This window comes from Drosophila guanche, unplaced genomic scaffold (genome assembly GCF_900245975.1).
Source record: "Drosophila guanche unplaced genomic scaffold, DGUA_6, whole genome shotgun sequence".
Lineage (NCBI taxonomy): Eukaryota > Metazoa > Arthropoda > Insecta > Diptera > Drosophilidae > Drosophila > Drosophila guanche.
This window is the reverse complement of record NW_022995750.1, coordinates 5,010,655-5,026,054: the sequence shown is the minus strand read 5'-3', so window position 1 is coordinate 5,026,054 and position 15,400 is coordinate 5,010,655. Positions and strand designations below refer to the sequence as shown.

At 42.1% G+C, this 15,400-nt stretch overlaps 2 protein-coding genes across 2 annotated transcripts; one reads left to right on the top strand and one right to left on the bottom strand.

The window, feature by feature from the left end:
- The first annotated feature begins 5,617 nt into the window (after positions 1-5,617).
- LOC117586422 (putative odorant receptor 85d) lies at positions 5,618-7,116 on the top strand. Its single transcript, XM_034276459.1, has 3 exons — positions 5,618-6,631; positions 6,691-6,846; positions 6,914-7,116. The coding sequence occupies exons 1-3, from the start codon at positions 5,618-5,620 to the stop codon at positions 6,968-6,970; spliced, it is 1,227 nt and encodes a 408-aa protein (XP_034132350.1). The 3' UTR covers positions 6,971-7,116.
- A 6,672-nt stretch (positions 7,117-13,788) lies between these two features.
- LOC117586176 (pachytene checkpoint protein 2 homolog) lies at positions 13,789-15,400 on the bottom strand. The gene is made up of 3 exons (XM_034276088.1): positions 15,269-15,400; positions 14,844-15,210; positions 13,789-14,778 (listed from the first exon to the last, which is right to left on the bottom strand). The coding sequence occupies exons 1-3, from the start codon at positions 15,313-15,315 to the stop codon at positions 13,945-13,947; spliced, it is 1,248 nt and encodes a 415-aa protein (XP_034131979.1). The 5' UTR covers positions 15,316-15,400; the 3' UTR covers positions 13,789-13,944.

The window sequence follows — 15,400 nt, the reverse complement described above, 5'->3', positions numbered from 1 at the left end:
AATGTGGTAAGCCTTTTGGGTTTCAATGAACGAGAAGCAGAGAAACCATTGAAGGGAGACCAAGTGAAACTGGAACTGACACAATAAGGATGATTATGGCAAGACCATAGAATAATTATTAATTCCAATCAAATTTATCCACCCACTTACACACTACGAATAGGGACACGTTTACGTTTACGCATAGAAAAGAGCATACATATCTATCGATTGCATTTAAATTGCAATTTGTGGGCAGACCACAAGATGTCAACCCAAAGATTTATTTATTTATATATTTCAATAGATATGAAAAGTCATTCGCATGCCGATAAAGACTTCTGAACGGTATGAAAGCAAAGTCAAAGCGAAGTTTGTGTAATCAGATAATACCGGCTAATCAAGAGAGGATGAATAGAAACTTAGAGGCAATTCTAACAATTTTATCAGCATTTAAAGATTATCATTTTCGATATCATATAACTAATTTATTAGTAACTAAGTGGAAAACGCTACAAATACCTTTTATACCTAGTCAAATGTTGGTTCGATAATAAATAACTTTTAATGATTAGCCATAATTAGCGTGCAAATATTCGGAAAGCTAACTTTTAAATAAATACTCCTATAAATTATTTTTGTACGAGATTCCTATTACAAATTCAAATAACCTCAAATTACCAAATCAAACTGATTACCGATTAATTATATGATAGCTTTATTGCTTTTCGATAACGTAATTGTTGACTAAACTTATGACAAGTCAATTCCATAACAGTTCTACAACTTTCCGAAGCAAAGCATAATTATTGGCTCTATTTTGTTAATTTATCATATTGGAACAGGCCATTGCTCGGCTCAAGCTTTACGCTATAGACTCGTACTCCTATATACGAAATTATTAGCCACCGAACCTTCGATTGTGTTACCCATAAATATGTAACGCACTGTCTGTAGCTGGCATGGGCACTGTAGAGCGCTTAAATTTATGCAAATTTGACCCACAGTCAGGCTTTGGGGCTGTGTGTGTAGTTTTCCATTGTATTTGCCCCCCCCACAAAATGCTTGTTCCATTCACATATACGAGAATCCCTATAGATATTACTTACATATATGTTTGTGTTATGTTTATTCTTGTTTAATATTTAAACAATCATTTGCTGTTCCCTCTCTCCAGAGTGAGAGGCTGCCATGGAGGCTGACATGTCTGTGCTGAAATGTGGGTCATGGCGAGCATTTGTTATGATTATTATTAAACCCTGTTTCTGCTACGAGTAGCAGCAGCTTGCAGCCTGGGTATTAGTCTAATTTTGTTGTGTATATTTCACACAATTGAAATTTGTCAGCTTAGGATTTAGTAAACTGTCGATCCAACAATAAATCTACAAAAAAAACGTACTCTCAGAAACCTTCAGAACGACTAACAGTGCGTATGGGCAATGTGAGGGGTATAACCATTAAAGAATTAATCTTTTGGTTTGCTTTTGGCTCGGTTGCATGCCTCATTGAGCGCACACATACTTCCACTTACTCTTGAGTAATTCCATTCCGACTCATTATCTCATTTGATTTGATTCGTCGTTAATCAGAACATAACAAAGCTCCGCACACTCCAGCGACTGTCAAAGTCAGGCTAGACATGTCCTACATATAAGTACATAGATATCTACATACATATGTATATGTCAGCCTGTCTGCCTGGCTGTTTGTTAAGGACAAACAGAGTAACTGGTAGACTGCCTCCCCCTTGTTCAAATACTTTCCATTTGGCAATTTTCACGCACAAATCTGCACAAATCAGTGGAAAAAATCAGCAAACATTTGGAAAATATTAACCAAATTATTTAAATACCAGAAAAATGCATTTAAAATTACTTTTCAAACAATTCGGAGAGCCTGAAAAACTCTCAGCTACACGTAAATCGCCAATAAACTGCGAGCGTGAAAGTTTTTCTTCTGAAAAAAAGTTGAAAAAGTTGGTGGCGCCTGCGAGCTGGGAGATGGGAAAATTAAGTTCCACATACATTTGGGGGGGCGGCGTGCGTGTTTATGTGAGAATTTGTACATCAAACTAAATGCAGGTGTTGCGCAAAGGAAACATATACTTAAAGACCTACACCTTATACCTTATACCTACACAAATTATGTATCAGCCTTGCCTACTCCATAGATTTGTATTCTTTGAAAGGCCTCAAGATGATGCCCTCCTTTCGACAAGTCATTCCCCATCATCCGCCTATCAGTTGATATTTCCCACAGCTCAACTTAAATGAAGTTTATTATGTTTTTGGAAACGTCAGTCGAGGATACGGATACCCCAAGCATGTGTGTGCTGCCAAGGAAAATGGCACAGTGCCAGCAGAGGGCAATGGCAGTTCCAACAGAGAACACAGAAAAAACGAAGGAAAATGTAGAGAGTGAACTAAAAAATGGCATGGAAAAGTAGAATACACATCGCGGCCTTATCATTGCACATTTCACTGTTGGTGTAACAATTACGCCAAAGCCAACAACAACATTTGGCAAACATTCAAAAATGCCAGTAGCCAAAATATACAGACACCACACACACAGAGTCCACATCATGGACGAAAACAGAACCGAACTGCTACCGATGCTCTGTTTCCTGCTACAAATGTTTTTGATAATATGCAACAATGCAACATACTAACTAACGAAAGCATTCACTGTACATACATACGTACATATGATATACATACTATGTACATACACGTACATATGTATGTATGTGTATACATAATTGCTTTGTTTACTGGGGTTTTTGTGGAGACATAAGGTTTTCGGGCAGGAAATTGGCTCACAGACCCCTTCTTGTTTTGGTCTCTATCTCTCTCTCTCTCCCTCTTTCACTTTCTTTCTGTTTCAGTCTCTGTTTCTCTCCTGTTGTAGATAAACCCATCTAATGGGGTCGACACCGAAATGCAAAACGGAAACCCAAGGACCTTGCCCCACAGCCAAAAGGCGCTGCGGCTTTGCATACACAAGTACTCGTATTTGTACGTATCTCCCCCTATATATATGTACATTCGGATTAATCTGCATAAGTATTAGCCCCAAAAAGAGTTGAAGAAAAAGCGAAAGCTATTCTTAATTAATTATTTTTATTTAACTTGAAAATGCCTTATGGGTGTTGTTTAACCATTTTTATTAATTTTTCTCGATTGGTTTATGCACTTGGTATATTTTATAGCTTACTATATTTCTAAAGTTTTTATTACTAGAGCGAACTTCTCACACTTTTTACCCCTCTCTTACGCTTATAGCACAATATTTAAAACACATAAACTCTTTTTTTTACAATTTCCTTCCTGTAAATTTCGAATGTAAGTTATATTAAATTTCGGAAAATTGTTTTAAATGCTTTAAAGTCATTTTCTTATGGAATATAAAATACAAAATGAATAAATGCCATTTTCAACAGCAGCTTACGGGCATAAAAACCCCTTAAACTTTTTCTAAAATAAAAACAATAAAAGCCTTGAAGTGGAAAATAGGATTGCATTAAAAATGCATAATAATATTTGAATAGTGTTTGTCTGAAACTGAAATAAGTGCACTCCAGTAGTGGCCCATTTTGCTTACCTTGACAGTGCCCCAAAAATACATTTATTTAAAATAAAATCAATGAATAATTTGTCCGTTATCTAATATGTACATATTTTTGTTTTCGCTTTTTTTGTGCCCAAAACTAGTTCTAAGTACACATAAACATTTGGAAAATGTAAATAATGGAAGCTTTTCGGGGGCAAAAATAAATAACTTTAAATGGCAAATAGAAATGCATTAAAATTGCATAACGCTGACTGCCCGAGGGGGCCGTGGCAACAACAATTTATTAAATTAAATTTGGTTTAACATTACAAATGCCATTAAGGAGTGAAAAATTGTGCGCAGTATGGGATAAATTTAAAATGCTAATTGCATTTGAGAATAAATCTCATATGGTCATATATTTCAAAGGACGGACACGTCACGCAGACACTTTCAATGTAAATATGTACATATGATTATATATCGCAACGGACATTTGTGTGCTAGTATAAATAGTCTTCATTAACGTTGCTGTATGGAATAGTCATGTAGATTTCATTAGGAATGCGATACGCAAATGAGGTCAAATAGTCAGAGTCCAGTGTCCCACCAGGGAGTCGGAGTCGGAGTCAGAGTTAGCGTGTTCTCCATTTGATTCACATCATCAGCATTGTGCTGTCATTCCACACTCTCTTTGCCTGCTTCGTTGAATTGCATTTAATTGCAACATACTACGAGTGTTTTTTCCAAGAAAAACGGATAAAGGAAAAGCATAAACCAAAGAAAAAAAGTAAAGCAAACGATAGGAATAAGCAAGCAAATGGAAAACAATGCCAGCCAGCAACTTTGGCATTCTTTGAAAGCTACAAAACAGTTGATCCGAGACTACCACTCGCATTCGCACTCAAACTGGGTGTCAGTTTCCAAGAAGAAATAGAAATCCGTATGGGTTGCAGTCCTGGGCGTGTGTTTGTGTGTGTGCAAACAGGCAATAGGCAAAAAACCCAAGCTAAAATACAGAAAACACTCGCACTGACACGGGGCCAGAGACAAAGAAAGGATGAGCGACAGAGCGACATTGTTTCTTTGTTCTACACAAAAAAGGATAACCACAAAAAGGAGAACACAACACGGAGAGTCGATGCTTGGCATACCCTTGTACAGAAATTATAATACAAATTTGTAGAATAAATAAGATATTTCTTGTGGTATTTAGTGAATGTTTAAGGGGTATATTTAAGTATAAGCGCACTCGTGTTACACATTACAGCTTGACTAATACCTTTTTGTAGTGTATGAATCAGCGAGGAATGAAAGTCTTGTATGGTGTTTCCCTATCTTACCAGCTCCAGCTCTCACATACCTCTTCTTTTCTCGTCTTGTGTTTGTTGCATGTCAAATTTAATGCTGTCACTGCACAAAGGCACACTCGTATCCAGATATACATGCGGAGATTGTGCTATAAAGATGCTTGGCTTCGATACTATTGTACCACGAATCACATCAAGTTGATCTACTGAAGTGTGCCAAATGAATTTCCGTGTGTCAGGACAATACTAAATTGTATAATTGATAAAGGATAAAGTTACCACTGAAATAAGTAGGATTATTAAATGAGTGGGGAGTGGTTCCCCTTCTTGATTCTGCTCTGATAAAAACACTTACACAGCCAGGCAAGTCTTTCCCACAAATAGTGGAGAATCGAACTGATTTTTCCAGACCGACATTTGTCCGCCGAGAGAACATTTGCCATTTGTACACATGTCCATTCGAATGCTCATTTGGGGTCGTACTAATCGCTGACATTTGTGAGGCAGAACATGCCAGAGGTAGTAGAGTGGAGCACCATTAATTGGGGGAGTCATCGATTTCGACTTAGGCCCAATTAGACACGCCCCTGGGATGACCAACTGTAACGGTTCACAACGCACTAATTGAGAGATGCTCGCCCCCGGTGCATGGCAATCAAAGAGGCGTGGCACTTGTGAAGTGTATGGCAACAGTAAATTATTAAATCATCGATGTTATTTCGGGTTATATATGTATATATAAGAGCGGAAGTCGCTCAGTAGCGTCAGCAATCACAATGGCAGGACCCGGGAACACTTCATCGGAAAAATGGGAGCCCATTAAGCTGGAAAGGTTTTTGAGGTATGCAAACATCTTTTACCTTTCCATTGGAATGGAGGCCTACGACCATCAGGGGAGAGGAAAGATGCGGGCGCTCTTCCTCCGTTGCATATTTATCGCACTCATCCTGAACCTGAACGCCGTACTGCTCTCCGAATTGATTTATGTTTTCTTGGCGATTGGAAGCGGCTCAAACTTCCTGGAAGCTACCATGAATCTATCCTTCATTGGCTTCGTGATCGTTGGGGATCTCAAGGTGTGGCACATCTGGCGCAAGAGGGATCAAATCACCCAAGTCGTGCGGCAGATGGAGCAGCTGCATCCCAGGGAAAAGCATCAGCAGGAAGCCTTCGAAGTGGCAAAGCAACTGGCTGCATATAGTCGCTACAGCATCTTCTACTTTGGCATGCACCTGGTGCTGATCTGGACGTACAATCTCTACTGGGCAATCCACTATCTGGTATACGATTTCTGGCTGGGCATTCGCCAGTTTGTGCGGATGCTGCCGTACTATTGCTGGGTTCCTTGGGACTGGAGCACCAACTCCAGCTACTATCTGATGTACGTGTCCCAGAATGTGGCGGGACAGACGTGTCTTTCGGGACAACTGGCCGCCGATATGCTAATGTGCGCCCTCGTCACTCTGCTGGTAATGCACTTCAGTCGCCTGGGGCGTCGCATCGAGGAGCATGTGGCTGGGTTAGTCTCACCGCAACAGGATTTGGCGTTCCTTAAGGCAGCTGTCGTCTACCATCAGCGCCTGCTGCAGCTCTGCCACAACATCAACGAGATCTTTGGCGTTTCGCTGCTCTCCAACTTCGTGTCCTCTGCATTCATCATCTGCTTTGTGGGCTTTCAGATGACTATCGGCGGAAATATCGATAATCTGGTGATGCTTGTACTCTTTCTATTCTGTGCCATGGTGCAGGTCTTTATGATCACCACCTACGCCCAGCGATTGCTCGAAGCGGTGAGTGGCAAACGATGGGCTAACTTTTGTTCAAGTCTTATCCAGACCTCTCCGTTCAGAGTCAGCACATTGGCGAAGCTGTCTACAATCACGACTGGTTCCAGGCAGATCTTCGGTATCGTAAGATGCTGATTATCATTGTCAAGCGATCCCAAAGGGCCAGTCGCCTGAAGGCCACCATATTTCTCAATGTATCACTGGTCACAGTTTCAGACGTAAGTTTTACATTGCAAAAGGTTGAAACCAACTTCATATTGATTCCTTCTCCTTCGCTTCTATTAGCTCTTGCAATTATCGTATAAATTCTTTGCCCTTCTCCGGACAATGTATGGCAAGTAGTAGTTCAGTCAGAGCTCACGGGGAGAGTGTGAGGAAGCAGCAGCAGCAGCAGCAGCAGCAGCAGCATGTGGCAGTGACAATACGAGTGCGAGTACCAGTATGTCAGCGGAATCCACCAAATCATCGTTCGGCAATAACTTACGCCAATTGCCGCAAAGAGTTGTGGCTTCTAATTAAACTAAACCAAGTAGCAAAGGGGCGATGAGTAGCGCGAATCGGACGACGTAACATGGCAACGCGGTTGGGGAATCGAAGAGCGGTCATTTAACCACAGAAGCAATGATTAATTATCGCCATTTCGTTTGCACAAAGCACTGGGCAACAAGGGGGAAATGCAGGACAAAGCTTTGGCACTGCTCTAAAATTAGCGCCAGTCTGGCCCACCCACTGCCCTTTGGTCGCTCTCCATTGGGGGTTTGACCCACCCCAACCTCTTGCTTCTCTCTCTCTCTCTCTCTCCCTCGGTCACTTCAACCTGCGATTCACCTTGCACAATCGCTCATTGCTTTTCGTACCCGTTGCCAATTTAATTAAAGATTTCCCAGTCCAACCTATGCATGAAATTTGCTTCCATCAAATCAGGGCTGCAAAAGCTGGAGGGCAATCACACGATTCTGTTAGTCATTGGAGCTGCGAAATAGAGGTCACAACTAGTCCAGTTTAGCTGGAATGTTTGTTGTTTATGTAGTTTTGTGTAATTTCAACGGTCATTAGAAGTTTCTTTGGTTCAGTCGATCAGCAAACTTTGTAGATTCCTTTTAGCTTTCCATCCCTGCTGGCAAATCAAGCATATTACAGGCATATTTAGGCAGGGCGCCTGAACTTATGCAGCGCACGAAAGTGATTGCAAAATATCTTTTTCTCACTGTGAAGTGGCTGGCAAATTGCAATTTTTTTTATGAATATTTAATTGAAAAGTTGACACAAACAGACAAACAGGGAAGAGAAAGCTGGCTTTGAGGCTAATTACATTTCTACGTCTGTCCTGCCTGAGGAGAGAAATCATAGTAGCCAGTCAGATGGATGGCAAAATTGAAGAATTTTTTCAATTAAAATTACTACAAAACGAAGAGGTCGGCCGACAACCAAATGGCAATCAAATCGGCCAAGTCAGCCGCCGGATTGGGGAGAGCGGATGGGTAGCGCTGGGAGCTTAGGGCACGGCTGACAGTCACGCCCTAATCTAATTAGAAATAACACGCGTCACGAACTTGACTCTAAGGACGGGAGGCGTACCCAAAATGAGGATGCGAATGCGAATGAATGTCGAATGAATGTAGCGATGCCTATGGAAATGTGCTCTAAATAGTTTCGACTAATTTCATTTGCGTTTGCAGTTTTCCGTTTGCCAAAAGTTGGCAAAAGTTTCTTTTTTTTTCGGTCAGACTGTCAGGCCCAGTTCCAGTGGTTCCTCACGGCTGAAAGGATGGGTTGGTTGCGACCCAGGCCGTATGGTCCTACTCTCATTGGGTGCTATGCCGCCATTAATCAAAGTAATTGCAGCGACACAAATGACAGCCAGGAGAAAGGTGAAATTACTTTTCAACCACCTCCACATACACACACACACACACATCTGGATGATGTCGGGCTTGCGGCTAATTGAAATGCAGTGCAGGAGGATGGAGCAGCAGATGGAGGAGGAGAAATCTATTTCGGATTTTTAAGTATTTACTACTTGTTATTTACTTTACTTGTTGAATCGTACTCAGTCCCTTTAATATTTTAATTCATTTATTTACCATCGTGTATCTTAGTTACTCCAAATGTTTGGACTGATTTCAGCTACAATTACTAGATTATTTCTCTTGTTTTTGCTATTTTAAAGTTCTTTAAAAACTTATATTTTTGTTGAATCTTTTGAACCATTTGTTCCAGTTGTAAGAGTTGGCCAAACAATCGTTAACAGTAATTCATGCACTCCCCTGCACTTCTGTGCTTCTGTTCGGGTAACCGGGACTCATTCAATTTTTATTTATACATTGCCCAAAGTCAAATAAATTAATTCGTGCATCCAAAACTTTTGGACATACTTTGTGTGCATGTGTCTCTCTCCTACTCGCTCTCCCCTCCGCCTCTCATATTACAGTGAGAATGGAGAAAAATGGAAGTCGAACTCTGGGAAATATTGGCTTTTAAAAATGTCAATATACGAAGCCATCGTGCGCTGATTTGGCAAGAAAATTGCAATTGCAATTGCAACCAACTTTTTGCGTTGTGCTCTCCTCCGCTCTGCTCTACTGTGCTGTGCTGTGCCGTGCTGAATCGCTGTTCCCTCACTCGCTCGTTGAGAAATTGTATTTCGTTTCATCAAATGAAGAAAAATCGTACATTTTTATAAGGCCAGTGCGAAGGGGGTCTACCATTGTCCAGAGCTTGGCGCCACAGTTGCTGCTGCTACTGCTGCTGCTTCTCTGGGTCCTTTTTCTTCTCCTGCTGAGTTCTGGATTGGAGAAAAGGAGCAGAGCAAGTACTACGTCACTTTGTTGTACCCTAGCAGGGGGGTGTTATGATGATTTTGAGCAGATGTTTGTTATGCAAGAAAAGCAGCTTCAATGCTTAAGTAGCTTTAATATCCATTGATGTAGTCAGCGAACGATGCGAAACAGCTTTTAGTATATTTTCATTGAAAAATGACAGCAACAAAACACTTTAAATACATCTTCCATTGAAACATAACCTAGGAAGGGTATCTTCAGCCTCGACTCAAAGCTCCATTTTATTTGTTCTTGTCTGTTATTGAATTTGACATATTTCTTCACTGTGTATCCATATGCACATATGTATGTACGGGTATGTGCATTGGTGTGTGTGTGCTTGCATGAGCATGTGTGAACAACGTTCGGCCAAGGGATTAGCGTCATTGCCATTTTTGGCGCATTTCTCATGTGCCCTAAGCTCCGCTAGTCGGATGCGACTCATCTCCTGCCCTGCCCTCCGCCACTCCTGCCTCCCCATCTTCTATCGTGTGACTGCAGTTTCGTCTTTGCATTGCTTCGTATCTGTGTGCGTGTGTGTGCGTGTGTGTGCGTGTGTGTATGGATATGTATTTGTCAATTTTCACTCACTTCATTTAAGTAAACACATTTGCTGCATTTCATATTTCCAGTCACGTTCCAGGCATAAATAACCCACACACCAACGCACACATACGCTGATAAACGTAACGGGACATATGCATGTACAGATACTTACGTATTGGTATAAGAACCTAGAAACGAGTTACGAGTCTTTGTTCTCATCTTCAGTTCCGCCAAATTTAAAAATATTTAAATGCGATATGAAATATGTATATATAGCACTAACTTTGAAGACTCTATATCATATTTCTATACACATTCGAATGTATAAATATACATAGGTACATCTATGTACATCTACCACCTTTACACAAATCGCGCTGAAATTCAAATTCAGAACACAAGTGTGTTGCATTTTAGCATTGCTTGACTTTACTTAGAGTTGTCACATGGGTCGTGCCGTGGCAGGGGTCTCATCGTCTAATACTAAACTTATGTACTTGTAGTGGAGTCATAAGTGAGAGGAGTCTGTTGACAATCCATTTGGAATCTCCCCTACAGCATCACATATCCTTTACCCTAACACACTCAGTCTTATTTGACATGAAAATGGCTTTCAAAAATATTGAATCCTGCGTTCTGAAGGCAGCTGAAATTTAATTTAGCCCAATCTCCAGTGCACTGTAAAACCAACATTGTGGCTGCCTTTTTTTTGTTTGCTCGGTCGGTAGCTGCTGCCAACAAAAGTTCTTGGCTAAAATATATAGGTATGTATGTTTGTACATAATTAACGATCCTTGGTCAATAGCTAAACAAATTCCAGAGCACCAGCGAAATTTGCAGCTGCTGCAAAGAGAGTTGGGGCGTGGCGCCGCCAACGTCGTCGTCGTCTGGCTGCCAGCAAACCGCAGGAAATTAAATTAAATCAAAATTGCATCGAAATTGCCAGCCATGAAGCGGTTATGGGCCAGAACTTCAAAACAAGAGTAAATCGTTGATGGCTTTGTTTGGACTAGAAGATATCTATTACATGCTGCGATTCCAAGGAAATTTGTAAACAGCCTCATCATTTTTGGACATGAATATGTGTGGCAATATGTGGCCCAACAAATATCAACTTTAAGGCCAACTAAATACGCCTCCAGGGACACTCAATGTTGGACAAATGCAACAATAATCCTAAGGCTGCAACCAATAAAAAGCTATCGATTTCAATGCAGGCTCAAACGATTTGAAATGATTGAATTTTGCAGCTTTTACAGCAGCTTAAAGCATGTTGATTGTTGCTTGTGTAGAGAATTTAAATTTCTTAACGCCCACAAAACGGTAAGCTTTCAAATCCAAACAATAAATGTGAAACAAATGCTCCAGCAAAAGCAACAATAGGAGTAGGGAGCAGAAAAACAGCACAGCAGTAGCTGGATAACAATGGAAATTTTGTAGTTGTGGAAGCAAAATTTTCCATATTGCTGAAATGCAATTGGAAAATGCTGCTTGCAGGCTTCCTCCCTTCTCCCGCCCATTCTGAAACACAGAAAACGAGAGGAGGAAAACATAAATAAACGTAACCATCAATAGTTCAATTCTCTGTGCTTCTGCATGATTTTGCGTGGAGTGTAATGGTTGCTTGGGGGGAGAATGTGGTCCTGTGTATGCGGACCGACTGCAACCGGCTCAACAAAATACATTGCACATTTATTTCTCAATTTATGCCAGGGGAATCTCTCCCTCTATCTCCCTCCTATTACCCATATGGACAGTTGCTGCAGTAGCATAGGAGTTCTCAGCAAAAGGATTGTAATTTTTTCCAAGCTTCCTTTTATCACTTCCTTTTTTTGTTCCCGGCCCTGGCCACAGGCATGTTATAGGAAAGGGTAAATGTTTTTTGAATGTTTTTTTTGGTTTACATGCATAGTTTTCACTGGCTTATATGGAGACTAATAGACTGTTTTCATTCCACTTTTTTCCCTTATCCAGGAACTACGACACTGGTCATATTTTTATTATATTTCACACCTCGTTTCACATTCAAATGTGAGGATTACATTTATATTTTACTGCCCAAACGAAACTACATCTATTAAATATTCGTAAAAGGGAGGGCAGTTTGGTATTGCTCTTAGTTTTAGGCAATTACAAAAGAGAATGCACAAGAATGCATGGAAATAGACATGACTCGTCGGCTAGTGTGTTTTGGCATGGTTTTAGAATATATGTTTTGGCACTAAGGGATTCTTTGCGGGACGGTTTCCCCCTTCTTCAATATACCTTGTGAGCAGACAAAAGTGTGGCAAAAACAGGGCAATGGAAATGGAAATGAAGACCAATGAATACTGCCATCCATTGATAGCTGCACAACAAATAAACAAGGCCTTCGAGCATACAATGTAAAAATCAACAACCAACGTTGCCAGATGAGCTGGAAACTCCTCTTCCCTGGCAACCCTGCCACAACATTGTGCAGACTTAAATGAGCGAGAAGAGAAAAACAGAGATATCTTTGTGCTAACTAATTGCTTCGCCTGCACACATCATCCATACATCCATCAGATCCATTTCCAGATCCGACTGGAGAAATCCTTTCTTTTTCTTCTTCGGCTGTCGAAACAAAAGCCACACCATTCCAGAACAAGGCCATAAACCTGCTGCCCCATTTACGCTTATCGTCTGTTGAACTGCTTGCCATACAGCCATCCTCCCCCCACCATTTAGATGCTGACTATCGTAGCCACCATGCGCCACATTTAGATACTGATTCCCGCTTGCCGTGTGGCTAATAAACCGTGTATATTTTATATCCCTCCACCCGGCAGAAGGACGGTAGACTGGGAGGCTTCGCATCACATTTTCATCAACGTGGAATCTATTTTATCGCACTCTTGCCCCCATTCCCTGGCACACATCTACATTTTATGGGCCCTGCAGCTATCCGTTCGTTCACATAACTCGTGGCGCCCACTATTTGTCTATTTTTACTGTCTACCGAACTCGGTTTATGGCCACCTGTCGTCTGTCCTGTAGTCCTTTTATACCCATGCCCATCCTTTCAACCTTCTATTGTGTGAATCTGTTTTTGGTAGACTTTTTTCTGATTTAATTAAAGGTCACAGCGGTGTGCTTCACAACAGAAGGAGGAGTAGAGTGCGTTGGAGAATTATGAATCGATATTAAATCGATTTGAGATAACTTTAGAGTCTGGAGAATTATTTATCTTTAAAGAAGAATCTTCTATTACTTTAAACTACAACTCAATCGTATGCCACATATTCTGAAAGCTGTCATGACTTCCACTCAAACTTGCATTTGTGGTGAAACTTTCTAGACACAATGCTGCAGATGTTGCCCCATTAGGTTACCCCCTCCCAAATCGATTTGGCCCAGAGCTGATGCAGTGAATAGACGACTTCCAAAGGGATGATGCGGATCAACAGGCAACATCAACACAAAATCAAATTGTCAAACAAATTTGATTAGTCGTCACTTGCACTTGCAAAGGCAAGGGATCTAATGTTCCCCAGATGACGATGATGGGTGGTCCACGCTTGTCTATCCCTTGTCCAGTGGACTTGAGTGAGTTCTTAGCAGACAGACGAGTGCGTAGGCAAAAGTGCTGAGATTGCGTAGAGTCCGGAACGATGTCTGCATGGAGATGAGCCGATGCGGATGCTTGCAAAGAAATAACAAGATTTCACGCTTGATTTTCACATCAAGAGCTGGATAAAGAAATGGAAAAAAATCCCTGTGTCGTGTGTGCAAATGAAACGAAGCAGCAAAGCAGAAGGCGAAGGCGGAGGTTGCTCCTGGATTCAGTCTGGGATTCTCAATTGTTTTTCATTGTAAAAAATTGAAGTTTACAAAGTTTCGCATTTGATGGAGATAAAGTGAAGAGATTCTGGTTTTTCTTTCGGCTCTTGTCCATGGGAGAAATTGGTTTGCTGTGCTGTTGACTTGCTACTATTCCGAAGACTCAATTTTCAAGAGGTGGTGCTCGCGCATGTTCTGCTCTAGGGCCAGCAGCAAGGCATCTAGAAAGTCGGATAGGAAAATCTTGCCATGCTGCTCGAAAAGTTCACTGGCGGTGTACTGGGCGTGGGCCAGCAGGGGCAGCTTTCGCAGTGTGCGACCGCTGAGGCCAACGCTGCGCTCTGACAGATTGGTGAGCAGTCCCTCCTCGATGTCTTCGACCTCGACAGCCTCGCACTCCACAATGCCCGCGGACATGAGCTCGACCAGCATGCTCTTGTAAATCGACCTGATGGCCGGCACGGCCGGATAGCCAATGTATTGCCGGATATCGGCTCTGTCCAAGAACGCGAGATCAATGCTCTGTGCCAGGTTGGAGGTGGCCAGAATGAGCACGTTGGGTCGCGTCTTGATTTCGTCCAGATGTGTCAGCAGCGCATTCACCACACGCATGGCATCTCGCGGTTCGTTGCTATTCATAGAACTGCGGGCATACGCCAGCGACTCCACCTCATCGATGAGCAGGCAAACCAGATTGTTGGAGTCCGCCACCAGCTCCCCGATCTTGGCAAACAGTTTGGCCACCAGCTTGCCACTCTCCGAGAACCACTTGGAGAACAGGCTGTGGCTGTTTATCTCCACCAGATGTGTGTAGGCATAGGCCTCATGCGTCCTGATGGCCAGCTTCTGTGCCAAGGCCTTGCAAAGGCTCGTCTTCCCAGTGCCGGGCGGGCCATGGAGCAGTATCAAACGATTGCAGGCAATCACATTCGTGTCCACGCGATGTTTTGAGAAGGTCAACGCAGACAAGGCGAATTTCAGCAGCTGCAAACACCACAAAGATGCATAAATTTGTCATTTGTCATTTGTCAAATAAGTTAAGAGCTTACCCTTTCCTTCAGTCCTTTCTCGAAAACCAGCGACTCCCACAAGCCCAAAAACTGTTGGGATGGCAGCAAGACGTGATTGGCATCTACGACAGCCCCGCCATCAGCATCGACGCTGCCATCAAAGAGCCCAGAGCCTGCGGATGCCGCAACTGCATGCGGCTTGTAGAAATGAAAGCAGAACGACATCGTCTCCTCATCGATCTCTGGCCTACCGCCGCAGTCACGCTCCAGCAGCACACTCGCAACCAACGAGGGGTCAACCTCCTTTAAGTTCGGCTTGAAGGCCACATTCTCGGGCAGGTTCCAATTTGATACCAGGAACGCGTTCACAGCCGGCGTCAATACAGATCGAAGTGCCGGTATTGGTCTATTAAAATAAGGGGCGAAATCAATTAAACTGCAACAGGTGTTGGTGTAGGACTTACTGGTCGGTGCTGTGCAGCCGTACTTCGACGTGCATTCTGCAGCTCATCTCGAAATTTTTGAAATTTTGCGGGAATCTAAAAAGTTTAATTGACAAGCGACGCCTCAGAAATGTGACCGTTCTCAAAAAGTCA